A 20042-nucleotide genomic window follows, 5' to 3' on the forward strand; every position below is an offset into this window, starting at 1 on the left:
TTTCTTAATAAAATGGATAGTGGAGTATCTTTGCTCCTGAAGTTGGTGCGTGTGTCTGGGTTGGCATGGCTCACTGTGTATACTTGTTTTTGTTTTGTTTTCGGGCTCCTCGGCAATATTACTTTACACATCATGATGATAGGTTTGTATTATGTTATGTATGTTCCTAGGTAGCTATTATTTAAATATCTACAAAGTATAGGATTTTTTTTTATTTTTAGGATCTTGAGTTATAAATGAAAGCATTAGTATGTACACGTGTATTTCTTAGGATTATTTGGTATTTGAATAGAAATTATCTTCCAGTCCTTATATGGGGCTAAACCAAATATATTAATCAATTTTCTTTTGCGTTTCCATTGCATACCTAAATTCAATATTACAATTTTACTCATAATCTGCATTTTAAAAAGAATGAAAAAAGTTGTTTCAAAATTATAGTTTTTGTGTATTTATATTGTTTTTTTTCTGAAATATTGATTTTAATACATCATAGAACGTTTCTCGTTGTTTATCTTTTTTAAAATGCTAATATTATAAAATACGATGTTGTAAAAGATATATAAGGGGGGGGGGGAAGTTTTGACACATTTGCGTAAACAGGGAGTATAGGCTTTATCTTTGGACTGAGAGGATAGGTTATTAGGGATAAAATCATTCTTATATGAAGAATTTTCCCAAGTTTTAAGATTTTTTGGATAGGCCTCCAGGTTCCGGAGCTCCAGGCCTCCAGGTCCTCTCTGTAAAGGTAAAAATTAAAAAAATAATTTTTTTTTTTGAAGAGTTAGAAGTCAACCTATGAAACAAAATATGCATAATTTTGAATGTTATTCACATATTTGAAGAAAAAAACGCATATTTTGTTTCATAAGTTGACTTCTAACTCTTCAAAAAAAAATTTTTTTTTTCATTTTTACCTGTACAGAGAGGACCTGGAGGCCTGGAGCTCCGGAACCTGGAGGCCTATCCAAAAAATCTTAAAACTTGGGAAAGTTCATCATATAAGAATGATTTTATCCCTAATAACCTATACTCTCAGTCCAAAGATAAAGCCTATACTCCCTGTTTACGCAAATGTGTCAAAACTTCCCCCCCCCCCCCCCCTTGGTGTATTTAACCATGACTTAAATTGTTTTTTCTTCTGTATTTCTATTGTTGTATCATAAAACGCATTTTTACTGAATCACTGTGCTTGTTTGTTTAGGTTTGTTAGTGGCACTTGTAGCGTGGTTTAGACTTCCACCACCAAATCCCACACTTGTCAGAAGTATATTAGGACCAGATCCACGTCCTGGTAGCTCAGATACGGAAGTAGGTACGTCAAAGTAAATAGGTTAGTCGTAGTAAAATGTGGTGAAATTTGCAATTTACAAATGCATCCTGAAAGTTAAAAGATAATTTAAAAGTTATTTGTTTTCAAGTCTTATACACCTTATTCTGTATGATAATAAGTTTTCGGAATTTAAGGCAGATGACCAAGTCAACAATTGTATTCTGTCTTAATAGATAAGATAGGGTTGTTGTAGCACTATTATTCATAATCGATTTATGTTTTGAAGATTGGGAAGTAGCTCACCGAGCCGCCTGCCTTGACGCGCCAGAAAACAGCCTGGAAGCCCTCAGGCTTGCCCAACGCAACGGTGCCAAGATTGTCGAGTTCGACGTCAGTTTTACATCCTGCATGACGCCTGTTGTCTTCCACGACGACGAGGTCGATCGGATTACGACCGGCGTCGGCAAAATCGCCTCCATCTCGCACTCCAACCTTAAAAAGCTGAACCTGGCAACAAAACACCCGCTGGGGTCAGAGTTCCCAGACCATGTAGCGGTCCCAGACCTAGAAGACTTTGTGGCCGAATGTTTGAAGCTCAACATGAAAATGATTATTGACCTTAAGACCTGGGAATCTCTGGAGGAGACGAGTAAGGTGATCCTGGAGCTGTACGCTAAATTCCCAGGGATGCGTACAATGGCTATGGTTACCTCATTCTTCCCACAACTGCTGTACTCTCTAAGAGTAAGGTATGATTACAAAAACGGGAGAGGGGCATTTTTTAGTTCTATGAGTTCAAAGTTGCATAGTATGATATTAGTCAAATAGTTGTAAACCCTCCTCATAAAATAAGAAACTGATATCGGTACATACTGCGATTACTGAGATCTTAAGCTACATATAGAAAGACATCCTGTTACTTTTATTTAAGGAAATAATTATTAGGAGCTTGCCTCATTTTTCATATAATTATTTTAGGATATAAATATTAGGAGCATGCCTCATTTTTCATATAACTTTTTTGTATTATGTTGATGTTTTATTTAGTGTATCTGTTTTTTAGAAATCCTGATATTGTGTGCTCTGTTTCAACCCGTCCTCATTTCTTATCTTCCACAACATTCGATGGAAATATTGAAAGTCTTAAACCAAGGTAGATTTTTTTACTTTGTATTTGATTTGATTTGTCAATTTTAAACACTTTTATTGATATCAAAAAGTAACGTTTCTTTCTTTGCATAACTCTTAGAGACAGTCCAATTTGTCTATAAATCCATACTGCACCACATACCCGAAAAGTGCATATACACCTAATCCTAGAGGTTTGGGTCGCAGTCGCTAGTAATAACAGTGATATGTTTAGGTAGTTTAATATTTTTGTTTAATATTTGTAGATTTTCTGGAATCCAACAATTTTTAGCCATAATCGGCGATATAACCTACCCGTGGTTGTTGAAACACTTAATCTACGACTTTGTCGGCATTTCCGCCGTGCTCATCCACAAAGCGTGCGTCACGCCGCAGTATGTGTCCGCCTGGCGTCAGAAGGGCGTGCGAGTAATGGCGTGGACAGTCAACGATCCGCTGGAAAAGGCCCACCTGCGATATAACCTTGGAGTACAGTGCCTTACAGATACTTTAGAAAGGTACTACCTATTTTTTTTTATATATTTCAATGTAGTTTTCGTGAATCAAAGGGATAGTTCTACGAAGTGTATTTAAAGAGCTAAGGTACTTAGAGTAGTGAACTTTTATATGTCTTAGTATAATATATTAGGCATTGGATAGATATGATTATATGTTAAAGAATTTTTAACATTGACCAGACCAAACTTTTTTTATTTGACAAAATCTAAAAAAGTTAAAGTGATTTGCCACATAAATTACATGAGAATGGTCTATTTTTTTCCAAATATGTATAGCCAAAACACCAATATCAGAGAATCTTTTTCCACATATTTCACAAGAGTTATAAAAAAATTGAACAGGGGTTCCCCTTTTGACAAGTTACTTAAAAAACATAAAAAAAAACGTCCGGTTCATTATAGGACAGGTTTTCTATAGATTCTTTTTTTAAAAAATAAAGAAAACCGTCCGGTCAAATAAAAAAAGTTCGGTCAGGTCAATGTTAAAACTCTTTATCACAATCATATCTTTCCAATGCCTAATATATTCTACGAAGACAAATAAAAGATCACTACTCTAAGTACTGTACTAAATATTTTATTGGTCATTCTTTGTTGTTATGTGTATTTTGTTGCATAAAAAGTTCTATTAACTAGTAAATGCTATCTAAAGTTGTATTTATGACAAAAAGTTTTTGCCATATATAACATGCAACGAAGTTAAAAATAAAAATGAAAACTCATTTTTAAAGGAAAATCCCTGGTCAAATCTTTTAATTTTAATCAATAACTTTATATTATGCACTGCTACGTTATTTAAAATAGAAAAAAAACTTACAGTTCACTATTTTTTTAACTTCATGAAACTATCCCTTTATGCAATTACGTAAGCAAGGGATATTGAGATGAACTCATTTTCGTCCAGAATCGTTGATTATGACTAAATTGATAAACAACTGAGAGCTATAAAGTATTTCTTCAGGTTTAACAAATGTGTCCTTTAATTAAGTAGGTAGGTATTTACTATTTAATGATGAATATTCTTTCAACTTGGCTTTTTATCATCATTTTCTAATGGCAAAGGAAGGTGAATCTGCTGTTTAACTTTTAAAAGATAAAGAAAAAGTTTAATATATTGTTACTTACCTACTCAATAATACCCATGTTTATATATAATATAATATTTCATATTTATTTTTGTTCAGAGTGAAGCCAGATAATTGGATACTACGCGAGTAAACAAACATTATGACTCCAGATATTCTACTAGATAGGGATTAAGATAATTGAAAATAATTGCTAGAACAAAGCAGACAAAAATGTATAAAAAAAAATTTTAATTGTAAAAATAGCTCAATTTTTTAAAAATTTCATTCCTATATATTGGGGTAGTTCCATGACGAATCATGATTTTCGCCAGTTTTCAGAACATGGCATACTTTCTTTAACACAAAAAAGCATTTGACAAGAAGAACTTCCATTTTATAACTACGTTGTAAATGCATTGATTATTTTCATACCTACACAATTTTATTAATGAGCTAAGTAGCTGACTTTGTTAACTACAAGTCATGAACTATTCCTTTATACATATTTTGTTCTGTCAAATATTTTTGTGCGTCTTAATTTCTGTGAATTAGAAAACCAACTACAAATGACCAGTGCAAACTAAAATTACATCCTACCAAAGAAAATTATGATGAAAAGCATATCAGATCATGATCAAACTACTAACTATGCAAAAATGTAGCAAAAAAATATTAGAGGGTGAGGAAATGACCAAACCCCATGTTTAGAAAATCAAAACCTAGGACATCCACAAATTCAATCGACGAATTTTCTTTAATTTTTAAATGATCATTTTTTGTTGTCAATTTTAAGGGTTTACAGGGTTTAACTTCAAAGTTATCTCAGTAATATTAAACTACGCTACTTATGAATTATGTCATCCTTGTTTTGTTTTACTTGTCAATAGATTTGTGTATATGAATTTAGAGCTTATACTTTTGTGAAATTACTTGCATTTTTGCAGCTTAGCTTAGCTTTAATTAGTTTTTTTTTCTTTTCAATTTTTGTCATCAAAATAGCTTATTGCAGTGCTTCTATAAATATTCTTCCAGTATGGCTTTGAAACCGACTTATATCCGCTGTAATTAGAACTAGTTCTTAGCCCTACTGAAAAATCATGTATTGTATTGTATTACAGACATTTTTTATTTTACTTTCCGCGGAAAGCCGTCTTTATTACGACGCGATAGATACCTATTCAGTCATTTTTTATACCTAAAGTAATCAAACACTTTGTTTTGTGCTATCCATTAATAATAATCTCATAATCAAATTTCAATTTGTAAAAATAATTAGTTAATTTTTATCATAATAATCTTATGTAATATATTATCTGTTATTATACTTTTGGGTGTTAATATTAGGCAATATAAAAAGCAGTTTGGAAACTTACATACGGGCAGCTATTTTATTCTTAATTAATAAGTTAAAATGATGATAGAACTTGCTTCGTAACCTACAATAAAATAATTTTTTTTGTTGGTTTATGTTAGTTACTGTCTAGTAATAACACCTTTTTAAATTAGATTATTTTGCCATGTTCATTAAGTACAACAAGTTTTTTTTTAAATGCAAGTGATCAAAAAAATATGTTTAAATATGCTTTATAGATACCTAGTGCTTTTAAACAAATTATAAATGCTTAAATTTTCACTTTAAATAAAATGTCAATAAGCAACATGGATAAATATAATAGATCTAAATTGCAATACAGAAATTTTTTACTCAAGCCTCCAATTTTTGCATACAATTCAAATATATTACAAAAGACAAAACTTTATTGTTTAACTTCCACTTTTATCTCATTTTAAGTTATGATTTGTTATGAATGAACTTTTTGTTATGTGAATTGTGAAAATAAAATTACAGAAAAATAATGGAAACAAAGAAGAGATTATTTAGTAGGAGAAAAAGAGACAAATTAAATTCCAGGTAATTTTTTTTAACTACCAGCTGTGGACATTTAAGAGATTTTGTGTAACCTAGATGGAGAAACACAGAGACAGCAAGTCATTTGGGGGGGGGGGGGGGGAAGTTTTGACACTTTTGCGTAAACAGTGATTATAGGCTTTGTCTTTGGAGATAATGGATAGGTTATTTGGCAAAAAAGTTTCCTTTTGGGATGTAGTTTTCCTATTTTTAAAAAAATTTTGGATTCGGCCTCCAGGTTCCGGTACTCCAGGCCTCCAGGTGGATTCTGGACAGGTAAAAAAACAAAATTCAAGATAGAACAAAACTTATTTAACAAAAGTTGGTACTTTATGGATGGTATGAACTAATTTGAAGAAATTTTTGAAATCGGGCTCCAGGTTCTGGTACTGCAGGCCTCCAGGTGGATCCTGGACAGGTAAAAATTGAAAATTTTTAATTTTAAAGTTAGAACAAAACTTATAAAACAAAAGTGGCTTTTTTTTAGATGGTATTAACTAATCTGAAGAAAATTTTGAAATCGGGCTCCAGGTTCAGGTGCTGCAGGCCTCCAGGTGGATCCTGGACAGGTAAAAATTGAAAATTTTTACTTTAAAAGTTAGAACAAAACTTATAAAACAAAAGTGGCTTCTTTATGGATGGTATGAAATAATTTAAAGAAAATTTTGAAATCGGGCTCCAGGTTCAGGTGCTGCAGGCCTCCAGGTGGATCCTGGACAGGTAAAAATTGAAAATTTTTACTTTAAATGTTAGAACAAAACTTATTTAACAAAAGTGGCTTCTTTATAGATGGTATTAACTAATCTAAAGAAAATTTTGAAATTGGGCTCCAGGTTCAGGTGCTGCAGGCCTCCAGGTGGATCCTGGACAGGTAAAAATTGAAAATTTTTACTTTTAAAGTTAGAACAAAACTTATAAAACAAAAGTGGCTTCTTTATGGATGGTATGAATTAATTTAAAGAAAATTTTGAAATCGGGCTCCAGGTTCAGGTGCTGCAGGCCTCCAGGTGGATCCTGGACAGGTAAAAATTGAAAATTTTTACTTTAAATGTTAGAACAAAACTTATTTAACAAAAGTGGCTTCTTTATAGATGGTAGGAAGTAATTTGAAGAAAATTTTGAAATCGGGTGCCAATTTCAGGTACTGCAGGCCTCCAGGTGGATCCTGGACAGGTAAAAATTAAACTTTTTCATGTCAATTAATTAATACCAAACTCAAAGTAGCAATATTTTTTCTAAATTTTCAGTTTTTACCTGTCCAGGATCCACCTGGAGGCCTGCAGTACCTGAACCTGGAGCCCAATTTCAAAATTTTCTTCAAATTAGTTAATACCATCCATAAAGTATCAACTTTTGTAAAATAAGTTTTGATCTAACTTTTAAAGTAAAAAAATTCAATTTTTACATGTCCAGGATCTACCTGGTGGCCTGCAGTACCTGAACCTGGAGCCCAATTTCAAATTTTTCTTTAGAGTATTTAATACCATCCATAAAGTTTCAACTTTTGTTCAATAAGTTTTGTTCTAACTTTAATAGAAAAAAATTTCAGTTTTTACCTGTCCAGGATCCACCTGGAGGCCTGCAGCACCTGAACCTGGAGCCCGATTTCAAAATTTTCTTCAAATTAGTTCATACCATCCATAAAGAAGCCACTTTTGTTAAATAAGTTTTGTTCTAACTTTTAAAGTAAAAATTTTCAATTTTTACCTGTCCAGGATCTACCTGGAGACCTGCAGTACCTGAACCTGGAGCCCGATTTCAAAATTTTCTTCAAAATAGTTCTTACCATCTTTAAAGAAGCCACTTTTGTTGAATAAGTTTTGTTCTAACTTTTAAAGTAAAAAATTACTGTTTATCTGTCCAGGATCCACCTGGAGGCCTGCAGTATCTGAACCTGGAGCTCGATTTCAAAATTTTCTTCAGATTAGTTAATACCATCTATAAAGAAGCCACTTTTGTTAAATAAGTTTTTTTAACTTTTAAAGTAAAAATTTTTAACTTTTACCTGTCCAGGATCCACCTGGAGGCCTGCAGCACCTGAACCTGGAGCCCGATATCAAAATTTTCTTCAGATTAGTTAATACCATCTATAACGAAGCCACTTTTGTAAAATAAGTTTTGTTCTAACTTTTAAAGTAAAAATTTTTAACTTTTACCTGTCCAGGATTCACCTGGAGGCTGCAGCACCTGAACCTGGAGCCCGATATCAAAATTTTCTTCAGATTAGTTAATACCATCTATAAAGAAGCCACTTTTGTAAAATAAGTTTTGTTCTAACTTTTAAAGTAAAAATTTTCAATTTTTACCTGTCCAGGATCCACCTGGAGGCCTGCAGCACCTGAACCTGGAGCCCGATTTCAAAATTTTCTTCAAATTAGTTCATACCATCTATAAAGAAGCCACTTTTGTTAAATAAGTTTTGTTCTAACTTTTAAAGTAAAAATTTTCAATTTTTACCTGTCCAGGATCCACCTGGAGGCCTGCAGCACCTGAACCTGGAGCCCGATTTCAAAATTTTCTTCAAATTAGTTCATACCATCCATAAAGAAGCCACTTTTGTTAAATAAGTTTTGTTCTAACTTTTAAAGTAAAAATTTTCAATTTTTACCTGTCCAGGATCCACCTGGAGGCCTGCAGCACCTGAACCTGGAGCCCGATTTCAAAATTTTCTTCAGATTAGTTAATACCATCTAAAAAAAAGCCACTTTTGTTTTATAAGTTTTGTTCTAACTTTAAAATTAAAAATTTTCAATTTTTACCTGTCCAGGATCCACCTGGAGGCCTGCAGTACCAGAACCTGGAGCCCGATTTCAAAAATTTCTTCAAATTAGTTCATACCATCCATAAAGTACCAACTTTTGTTAAATAAGTTTTGTTCTATCTTGAATTTTTTTTTTTTTACCTGTCCAGAATCCACCTGGAGGCCTGGAGTACCGGAACCTGGAGGCCGAATCCAAATTTTTTTTAAAAATAGGAAAACTACATCCCAAAAGGAAACTTTTTTGCCAAATAACCTATCCATTATCTCCAAAGACAAAGCCTATAATCACTGTTTACGCAAAAGTGTCAGAACTTCCCCCCCCCCTTACTCTTATAGTGTGTAAGATTTATATATTGAACCAATTTTATAATTTTTAAGTTCAGCATTCTATCCTACAATATACTTTAACAAGGATAATCACAGTTATAAATAACGCTCTTACAGGAGATGGTTAATTCAATCAAGTTTTTAATGTTTTTTTTTTACAGAGACATTCTGAGTCTGACAATATCTCTTATGGCATGTTCGATTTTCCTAGTATTAGAAACTATAGACCTAATAATAAGGAATATATTAATACTTGGATCTTACAACAGATTTTCATGTCTTTTAACAAAGTGAAACATGCAGCGGGCTAAATTAACTACCTGATCCCCCCTTGCCAACTTTTTACCCCATCACCTCCTAATAGATGAACGAACTTATCAATAAATGAGTTCCATATTAGCAAGCTTAATTGACGACAATTTTTCCCATGTCGTAATATCCACGTATGTTCTACTCTACATCCATTCTTATAATTCTCCTTGTTTTAGTTCTGTATCAAAATCCAGAACTGAATCTGGTGATGATTCCATGACAGAAACACCCAGTTCCAGGAATAGACAACCGGACAAACAATCAATTTCATCCAGTTATACTAGATCTAGATTGATACAGACAAACTCAACTAAACAGGTGCAGTGGTCTTTTTTTGTCAGATTGAGTTCTTAAACATAACTTACTTACCAATTTGAACTATGGCCTGTTTTGTATTGATAGGGTATTTTTAAATTTTAAAGCTATAAGATAATCTACAAATATTCCCGTAACATCATGTTTACGGTGAAGTCGTTGAAGAGATCTTTTCCTTCAGACAGCTCACATCCTAGTCCTTGGTTTTAACGGATTTGTGATTTTTGAAGGTTGATAATGTTGTCCTGTCATCTGACACGGGTCCTCTGCCCCCACGTACTCCAGAGCGGGTGACACCAGAGAAAATGGATATTCAGGATAATAATGAATCTTCTCCCGCATTTCTCTATTCACAGGTAAAAAAATCATTATAATAAAGAAATAGGATCTCTCTCTGTCTGTATCGAAGGATCTCTTATCGATAAACCGGGTAGCCTCTCATGTCTTGGGCAAGTTTATAATTATTTTGGGGGAGGTTACCATCACCCCCCAAGAGAAATTGCCAAACAATATTTAAAAGTTGTAGCTAGGCGGCGCCTGTGTCGTAGAAACATGAATAAACATCAATAAGAAACAGCTAATCTTGAAATATAGACAAATTATTCTCAAATAAGATATTTTAAGTGCCACTAGAGTCATCATATTATTTTCGTCTGGTAATAAAATTCCTTTGAATTTCTTAAGGACCAAGTGGCGTGTTTACAACAGTAAAAAGGAGGGAGAGGAAATTGGACTGTAATTAATACTGATACTTAATGATATATATCTTATTTAGGCTCCAAATCAAGAAGTATATTGGGATGATAACACTCCTCAGGTAAAAAATTAAGCGCAGTAAGTTATGATATACTGATGTACAGTTAATACAAACTGTATCTAATTGTAGAAAGAAGAAAAGTTTCATACCATACCATAAAAGAAATATTTTTTAATTCATAGTAATATTTTCTTATATACCTACAGGTTTAGATAGAACTAACAACTGTTTTTTTTTTTTTTTTTTGGGGGGGGCTGGACTACCATAGTATTTAATATGACTGCCTCCCTTCCAAAAAAATTAGCTAAAATTACGATATGCTTCTTGGTTTAGCTGGTTCTTAAACTTCTGGTTTTCTTCTACCTTATTTGATTGTTTTTTATTTGTTTAGATGAGAAAGCACCGAGCAAAGATGCAAAGCTTACTGAATCAAACCAGGAAAATATTTTTTTTTTGTATTATTGACTCAGATACAAAAGTCAAAGAAGTTTAATTGTTTGGAAGATTTCACCATTAATATAAATAGACATTTGTCTTGTAGCTTAAAACATTTTCATTGTATTTGTGCTTAGGTACTTACATTGATTTTAAAGAATTAAGAGTCTCCCTCAAATCGCTAGAGTTATTTTCTTTCAAAAATTTTTTTAAAAATCGGTTTTGGGTTTTGTTGGTCTAAAAGCTTGAGAATTTGAAAATTATTCAAATAATTAATAAATATTTGATTGAACAGTGAGGAAGAAGGCTCTCCTGTAAGAAATATTATTTTAAAACCTCCAGGTAAGATTATATCATTTTATTTTAATAATTTTAATGAATTTGATGTTGTAAAACAAAATTCTTTACTATTTGAAAAACTATTCTCGTCTTTAGACTTGGAGGAAAAAAAGAAACCTGTGAAAAATCCATTGGCAGGCCATGATCTGGTTGCCACTCAAATAGCTCTCGAGGGAATAAAGGTTAGTGGAGATGTTTTCATATTTATTGTGCATTTTTTGTACCACAGCTGTTCTAGAGGGTAAAAGGGTATTTACTGTTTATTTTATGATTTTAAGATTTATTTTACTCCCTCTCCCCTTCTTTATTTTTTTTCCAAAAGTTCTATTATAACAGTTTAATATACCATTATTTTTAATTCCGCGTCTTCTTAGAGGAGGGGAGGGGAGATAAACAATAAAAATCCCTGTAAGGAATTCGCACCATGGGTTGGGATTTTACTCTACCCCCAAAAGATTCACGATGGAGAATGCCCCCTCCCCCTGTTAAAAAAAAATAAAAATAAAGCATGGATTTTATTGTGTTGAAATATCAATGTTTGCTGCGCTACTTAACACAATTGTCCTTTATTTAGGAGTTTACAAACCGTCTTCTTTCTATGAAAGAGAAGAGAGAGCAAGAATCTAAAACTGTGATAAACAAAAATAATAAAAATATAACAAATCATTTGAGATCAAGAATAAGTGATAGCTTTGACAGAAGCCCCAAGGAAAGCAGTTACATTTATCATTATGAGGTCATGATGCATATACTCAGCAAATATTAAACATAGATTTATAATATTTCATTGTGTTGTTTATAATATTACTCAGAAGCCTTATTTTTGGATTCAGCCGTTATTAAGTTCTAATATTTAAGGAGCTTTGAACAACTTAAAAAGCAATAGGTACATTAATTCATTTTCAAGATTAATAACATTTTCGGTCTTTGTTGTCTTTGAATGCACATTAATAATTGGGGTATTACCAACAAGCAATGTAATGCGTAAATTGAAATAAGGTTATTTGATGAATATTTTTTTTGTTTTCTAAGTTTATCCTCCAATGAATTACCTTCACCAAACAGCTGATTTTTAAACCTTTGTGCCCTTGAACCTTAGTTTCCAACTAATTTGTTTGTTGGCTACAGCTGATTCGTCCTGAAACAAAAATAACGTTTAATGTAATTGTTGCACTTATTAGTCTACAACATCAAGTAGAAAGAGTAGTCCTCGTGCCAGCACCAGTGACCTGGCGGATAACTTTGCTGACGCATTCAGTGATGATGATTCTCTTCTACTACAGTGTACACAGGAGGTTGAACAGAATCTGATGGCCGGAGGTACACGCTAGACGGTCAATCATTTACAATAATCCGTCAAACCTTAACAAAATATAAGCAGATGAAGATTGTTGTTTATATTTAGTACTAAATTATTCAATCAATCTTTAGGTCGATATGATAACCCGATGCCAAGCTTTATTCTAATAAATTGAAATATTTATGGCTGAATATATTATACGATTGAAATGAAACAGTAAATCCTTTTGATAAATTTTGGTACATTTGAGAGATTGAAAATTTATTCTTACCATATTTATACAAAGGTTCCACTGAGAATGTACAATGTAAGTATATAAACAAACAAACGAAAAACCAACCCATCCCTCTTCCCTTTTCAATTTATTTCAACAAATAAGTTGGGCGGGGGAGGGGGCGGTTTTCTGTGCTTGACTTCAAAGGAAACCGCCCACATTTAATTTTAATGAAAATCTGTAATATTTTGATTATATTCCTATTTTTTCAGGATCATCAAATAACAGAGTTTCGGAAAGAAGTGCCATAAAGGACAATAAGAACAAAATAGTTGATGATGATATAGAAGGATTTGAAAGTGACGAATCTTTTGAGATGTTCTTAACACAGATAGACATTCCAGATAACTCAACTAAAAGTGATTCAAACAAAGAAAACTCAATTAAAAGCGGCAGTTTTTCATCCATTTCGAAAAAGCCACCGGTCACCGTCGCTAAAAATAATTTCCAGTCAAGTATTAAAGAGCAAAAATATTCAAAGCCAAATAATATATTTTCTAATAAAATCAATAATCAAGCTAAACCTATGTTTAAAAATGAGAAAAAAGAGCCGCAAGTAAGCCAAGATCCTGACAGTCCCACCAGCAGCCGGCCGATTAAAAAGTTTCGCAGCAGCGACGACGGCATTGGGTCGTCGCGTAACTCGACTAGTTCTGCCGATAACGGCGGTACCCCGTTACGGCGGATCAGAAGTGATAATCACGTGACGGCCAATTCAAAAGTTGTGGATCTGAAGCCACTTTGCACTCAAGAACAGATAGAAAGGAAGAAACTGGAGGCGAAGATGAAACGTCAGCTCAGAAGTCAGATGAAAAACTAATACCTATTCATATTTCAATTTATATATTTATAGTTAAAGAGTTTTTTTTAATTTAAAAACTCACATGCATCCCAAAAATCAAGGTTTTATATTTCTATTTTATTACCTACGAGTTTTCTATATAGCAAAATTGTCATTTTCTACCTACTTGAAAGAATGTCTTGATTAGTCAAAATTGCATTGAAATAAGAAGATAAGGTGGTGCTTTCCCTCAAATTGCCAAATCGTCACTTTACAACATCCCCACCCCCGATGTAATAAATAAAAAATAAGAATGAGGTGTTGGGAGTTTTTTTTTCTAAGTCCAACCCATGCGGGGCTACCAAGTACCCAATATAACCTAACCTACAGTAATGAACAAAAAAATAATAATCTACCCCTCCCCTTATTTTCAAAATATTGGGAGGGGAGTGCTCGACTAAGCACTTAGAGGGAAACTACCGATTATTTCGACTTTTTCCTTATGCTAGTGTAAATTTGTAATCTTTATATTATCTTGGATGGGTGATATTTCACTGAAGAAAACTTAAACTGTTAAAACTGAAAATGTTTTTTTTCTGTGTCTAACAATTGCAGCTTAACATCCTATACTCAAGTGGAGAAATCAAATTGTTGGCGATAAAGTTTTTCTTTAGATGATTTATCCTTTGTATCTAATGGTTTCATACAGTATTTTATATGTATTAGGTATATTTTTATATCATAAAAATGTCTTTTGGTGAACAATACGCTTACAAAATAAAAATATATGAAAACAGTATTTATTTTGTTTAAATTTGAAATATAGCAAGAGGGGGGAAAGTTTTGACACATTTGCGTAAACCGTGTGTATAGGCTTTATCTTTGGACTGAGAGGATAGGTTATTAGGGATATAATCTTTCTTATATGATCAATTTTCCCCAGATATAAGATTTTTTGGATAGGCCTTCAGGTGGTCTCTGGACAGGTAAAAATTAAAAAAAAAGATTTTTTTTGAAGTGTTAGAAATCAACTTACATAACTTAATATGCATCTTTTTAAATGTTATTTACATATTTAATGATTAAAGATACCTACATATTTTGACATCTAACTCTTCAAAAAAAATGTTTTTATTTTTACTTGTCCAGAGGCAACCTGAAGGCCTTCAGCTTCCGAACCTGGAGAGGCCTATCCAAAATATCTTAAAACTGGGGAAAATTAACATATAAGAATGATTTTATCCCTAATTTTCCCCAGTTTTAAGATATTTTGGATAGGCCTCTCCAGGTTCGGAAGCTGAAGGCCTTCAGGTTGCCTCTGGACAAGTAAAAATCTTGGTGATTATGTTTTAATAAGAAAGGACCGAACAAAGGATGCTGGAGGTGGACTTGCCTTCATTGTTCACAACAGTATTCAATACCAAAAGTTACCTGACTCACCACCTGACCTCCATATAGAAACCGCAGGAATTAAAATAGCTGACATTACCATCATAAATGTATATGTACCCCCAGTCACAAGCTGTACTCCTGGGTATAATCCAGATTTCTCCAGAATCCTATCTCTGGGCGATGCCATCATTTTAGGAGATTTTAATGCTCATGACTCACTCTGGCACTCAACCATCAAAGACACCAGAGGAGAAAAACTTTCTGAAGATATATCTAACTCAAATTTTGGAACTCTTAACTGTGATAAACCTACAAGATTACCTACATCTGGTCAACCTACCTCACCTGACATTAGTCTAGCTAGTCTCTCTCTCCTACCTGTGATAGAATGGGATGTAATAACCGCACTAAACTATGATCATTTACCTATAGTTTTAAAAATTCAAGCAGATTTCCAAGAACAGTACAGTAATAGAAGAACATTTGTTAATTTTAATAAAGCAGATTGGGCAACTTTTTCATCATTAACCGAAGAAGAATTTAGTAAATTAGAGGATCCGGAAGATGTATATCAAGGGGAAAAGAAATTTAGAAAAATTATTAATAAAGTATCTAATCTATGCATACCTCAAGGCAGAATTAAAACAGTTTATCCTGAAGTACCTAGGGAAGCCGCAGCTCTTATTAAAGAAAGAGACGAGTTAAGAAATAATGATCCTATGTCTGATAACATCAAGATTTTAAACCAAGAAATCAGTGATTTGGTAATAAACCACAGAAAAGAAAAATGGAAGCAAGAAGTTGAAAAAGTTGATCGTTCCTGTTCTAACCAAACTCTTTAAATTACTTAAAAGAATAAATGGCAAAAATCAAGAATCAGGAAATCAACCAATAAAATTTAAAGGAAAATATATCTCCAATCCATCAAAAATAGCTAAATTCTTTAATAAGCAATATTCTTCAGTTGTTCACCATAAAAGCTCTAAAGAGAGTAGAAAGATCACCAAAGATATCAGAAAAAATAACTTAAATGACCATCCAACTCATACAGCTGAACAAACCAAAGAAGCTATTAAACAGAGTAAATCTTCCAAAGCCCTGGGACCTGATAAAATATCTAACTTACACCTGAAACATTTAGGACCAAATGGAATTTCCTATCTTACAAAAATTTTCAATCTCTCTTCATCAACCTGCAAGATTCCTGCAATTTGGAAATCCTCCATTATAATCCCGCTCCCTAAACCTGGAAAAGATCCTGATGATTCCAAATCCTACAGACCTGTCAGCCTTCTCTGCCCTGCAATTAAAATTTTGGAACGTCTGCTATTACCTACCCTTACAAACAATCTTGAACTTCCAGATTTTCAACATGGATTCAGATCTGATCACTCTACAGTTACTGCACTGTATGATTTTACCGAGGCTGTTGCTCAAGGTTTCAACAAAAATCTTCCACCTGATCGTACAATATTAGTCCAGCTTGACTTATCAAAGGCATTTGATATGGTATCGCTGGATAAACTTATTAAAGATCTGAATGCATCTTCCCTTCCTGAAGGTGTAAAACGTTGGCTTAACTGTTATTTAAAAGGTAGACAATCAAGAGTACAATTCAGGACCAAAAAATCGGCCTCAACTAACATCAGAACAGGAGTACCACAGGGAGCTGTAACCTCACCCCTTTTATTCAGTTTTTACCTGTCTAAACTTCCATCACCACCTGCAGGTATCAAGATCATCCAATATGCAGATGATATTTCTGTTTATACATCTGGAACTGATCTGAATGAACTATCTCTAAAACTGAATGATTATATGAAGACTCTTCTTGAATATCTAGATGAACGAGAATTATCTGTCTCCCCAGAGAAATCAACTGTCACTCTGTTTACCTCTGACAGAAAACAAGCCAACTACCATCCACAAATCTTCCTTAAAGATAAGTTAGTTCCTCTTGAAAAACACCCAAAACTCCTTGGAGTTACTTTTGATCCTCACCTTAATTTTTCTCATCATATTCAGGCAAGTTTAGATAAATATAAACCAAAGATTAATATGATGAAAGCCATTGCTGGATCTGATTGGGGCCAAGAAAAAGAAAATCTCATTCTTACCTATAAATCTCTCGGACGAAGTGTTCTAGAATATGGCACCCCTGTCTGGAGCCCAATCATTAGCGACAGCAATTGGAAGGACCTACAAATTGCACAAAACAAAGCCCTACGGATAGCAACAGGTTGCCTGGTCATGTCTAGTATTGATCATTTACACCAAGAAACTAAAGTTCTTCCCATAAAAGATCATGCTATGCTACTTACTGAACAGTATGTACTTGCCATGCACCTACCCGGCCACCCTGGACAGAAACACCTTGATAGACCACCACCACAACGTAAAATGAAGTCTACTGCTATTGATCTCAAGTCAAATGTTCGCCAATGCCTTCCTATCACCAACAAACCATCTTATAAAAAAGGTCTGAAACGTCTACACACAAAAGTAGTCAAAACATGCATTTCCAAATATTCAAATAATCGAGTCCTTGAAACCCGACCTCCAGAAGTTCACAAAAGTGAACTGAACCTGAAAAGGAAAGCAAGAACAAGTCTCGCCCAACTAAGGAGTGGATTTTCAAGAAAATTAAATAGCTATCTGTATAGAATTCAAGAATCCGCTTATGATCACTGTCCCAACTGTAATATCTCCCCACATGATGTCACACATCTTTTCAACTGCCCGGCAAAACCAACAAATCTTAAACCTATCGACTTATGGAAAAAACCTTCTGCTGTTACAGCATTTCTAAAACTGGATGGAACTTGATGACGAAATTATTAACAGAATGATGAACAGTGCCGAGGCTACACACACACACATTTTATCCCTAATAACCTATCCTCTCAGTCCAAAGATAAAGCCTATACACACGGTTTACGCAAATGTGTCAAAACTTCACCCCCCCCCCCCCCTCTTATACTTCCCAATTATTGTTGGAAAAGTTAGGGACACTGCTTGTTTCAACCAAGATTTAAGGAGTTTTGAAGCCAACAAAATAAAGAGAAAGTACTTTTAAAACTTTGAGTACCAATAGAATTGACACTCCAATGTCTCCTTTTCCACGGTTAAAGCCAACAGTAAGATGATTAAAATAAAATACTTATTATAAAATCTTACATCGGAAGAGGTGCAAAAATTATTTATCTTTAATTGTCCCATTCTCTGAAATTTTTCTTTTTAATCCATTACCTACTTATTTACCTTTTTTCCCTTCCCATAATTTGGATTGAACTGAAGTCAATATTAGTGCCAGGTTATTTACAGAGGGATATATAATATAACTGAAATATTACCCCGTCCCCCCCTGTTATGTAATTTACAGTCCGTATTAAAATAATTTATTTCCTTGATTTTTGAAGAAAAAAAGTTTCTTAAATACCTAAATAAAAATAATAATGTTTTTAATACTTTCAATAAAAACTACGACATTTCTTTTTCCACGAATTATGTAACATTAATGAAAAATGTCTATTTTACTCATATTTCCATCGTTTTCGCTGTTAATTTTGTTTATTTACAAAAGTTTACATTTATATTTTTTTATTTTTTCTGCCTTTTCTTTTGAAGAACTAATAAAATAAAATTTTAATAATATTTTACGTTGTTATTATTAACTCTCCCCACTCCCTTTTCTGTGTATTTTCTCTCCCCCTTCCCTTTTGTGGTATCCCCCCTCCTCCGTGTTATGTAGAGTAAATAATGTTGTTAAATTTCGCTTTTCTGATTTCTACCTTTATCAGTCTGCTGTACATAATAATACATACAACTGCACTTGGAAACAGCAAAAACTATATATATGAAATATTTACGCCTACTTTAGAAATATGATAAATTATCGACAGCTTCGGTGACTTGTCAGTGGGTTTTCATGTAAAATATATTATTAAAACCAAAGATTTTTAAATAAGTATAATCATAGAATACGTTTTAAATTTTATTGATGTTCAGTTTTGCACGATTTTTAACTTTGCGAAATCACCAAGTCACAGTATATTATATACAATAAATTTTGCGTTATGAACATCACTTTTTAAACAATTTTTTTATTTTATAGTGTAGGTAATGTGAAAATTAGTTTCATAAATGCGATTTGTTTTTAATTATTTGAAATAACCGAGAAAGAAAAACTTTTTCAAAAGATGGACATTGAACATTTGATTATTTATCATGTATAAATGTGTGTAAATTGAAGTTTAGTTGATAGTGATTTTTTAGAAGCTAAAGATTTTCCCCGTTTTTTTTCGAACGTTTTTTATGCAAATCTTTTTTTTCTGAGTTTGATGGAAATTCTATTACCTTGTTCTATTAGAATTATTTGATGGTGTGGTTTTGGAGAGACCTAATGATACCTAGTTGCTACAAAAAATACATCTTAATGCCAATGGAAAGTTTGTCGATTTCATGAAGAAAAACTTTGTTAAGCACTGATAATCCCTCTCCCCCGCACTTTTTAAAAATTAAATGAAAACAGGTTTTTTTTCTTTTCATTCTGACTTGTTCGAATTATAACATTTTTGCAAATACCTACCTAATCATTTATTAAACAATATTTTTTAATGATAATTAAACACACATTAATATTCTGTAGGTAAATAACTTAATATTACTGTTAGTCATTTCATATATTTTAATTATATTTATTTCAGATTACAATGAATATAACTTAAGAGAGTGCTGTTAAGGCAAGGTTTTCTTTATTTTAGAATTAAAGTTTGAAAATTGTATGTTAGCTCTAAAGAGGATCAGACTGTATATTACTCTGGTTCCCAAAATTTAATTAATAAGTTACCTCACTCATTGATTAAAAAATTTTAAGTACTTTTATTGAAATTTTATTGGTTGGTTAGTGGTTACAAACTATTAGAGTCAAAACTAGTAATTTTATTCTGTGAAAGAAGAAATTTTGTTCATCATCGGGGATTTATATCATTTTTGTCTGATGCTTTATCCCTTAAAATTCCTGCTAATAACATAGACACACCTGATTTACAAAGTATCAACCAAAAATTATGAAAATTTTACCTTTTTAAATTGATATAAATTCGATGTAACATCAGCAATGATGATAACCAAATAACTTCTTCTGTAGATTAA

At 32.8% G+C, this 20042-nt stretch overlaps 3 protein-coding genes across 32 annotated transcripts in view; all 3 read left to right on the forward strand.

Moving 5' to 3' along the window:
• Window positions 1-8: 8 nt before the first annotated feature.
• On the forward strand, window positions 9-5840 carry LOC145317020 (glycerophosphodiester phosphodiesterase 1). Of its 2 annotated transcripts, XM_080157877.1 has the most exons (7): window positions 9-142; window positions 1205-1315; window positions 1560-2022; window positions 2337-2426; window positions 2668-2919; window positions 4104-4169; window positions 4536-5840. In XM_080157877.1, exons 1-6 carry the CDS (start codon window positions 13-15, stop codon window positions 4135-4137), a joined length of 1080 nt encoding a protein of 359 aa, XP_080014003.1. In that variant the 5' UTR covers window positions 9-12; the 3' UTR covers window positions 4138-4169; window positions 4536-5840. The 2 variants fall into 2 exon arrangements, with proteins under 2 accessions (XP_080014003.1, XP_080014002.1); XM_080157876.1 differs by having other exon boundaries at window positions 4104-5840.
• LOC145317017 (uncharacterized) lies at window positions 5764-19595 on the forward strand. 6 transcript variants are annotated; one of them, XR_013878840.1, is made up of 12 exons: window positions 5764-5898; window positions 9472-9613; window positions 9841-9966; window positions 10386-10427; window positions 10759-10802; window positions 11095-11144; window positions 11238-11323; window positions 11716-11848; window positions 12321-12461; window positions 12928-13618; window positions 18808-18890; window positions 19003-19595. XR_013878840.1 is itself a non-coding variant. In XM_080157874.1 (10 exons), exons 1-10 carry the CDS (start codon window positions 5843-5845, stop codon window positions 13533-13535), a joined length of 1428 nt encoding a protein of 475 aa, XP_080014000.1. In that variant the 5' UTR covers window positions 5764-5842; the 3' UTR covers window positions 13536-14292. The 6 variants fall into 6 exon arrangements, 1 of the variants encoding a protein (XP_080014000.1); XR_013878837.1 differs by lacking the exon at window positions 18808-18890 and having other exon boundaries at window positions 12928-14222; XR_013878839.1 differs by lacking the exon at window positions 18808-18890 and having other exon boundaries at window positions 12928-13733.
• Window positions 19592-20042, forward strand: part of Gapvd1 (GTPase activating protein and VPS9 domains 1) — a 33379-nt gene continuing 32928 nt past the window's right edge. For all 24 annotated transcript variants that reach the window (XR_013878816.1, XR_013878817.1, XR_013878823.1 and 21 more), the window contains exon 1: window positions 19592-19630. The gene's annotated coding sequence lies outside the window, so the exon portion shown is untranslated. The remainder of the gene's footprint in view (window positions 19631-20042) is intronic.

The sequence above is a fragment of the Acartia tonsa genome, chromosome 4, assembly GCF_053477335.1.
Source record: "Acartia tonsa isolate MP-2025a chromosome 4, ASM5347733v1, whole genome shotgun sequence".
Taxonomy (NCBI): domain Eukaryota; kingdom Metazoa; phylum Arthropoda; class Copepoda; order Calanoida; family Acartiidae; genus Acartia; species Acartia tonsa.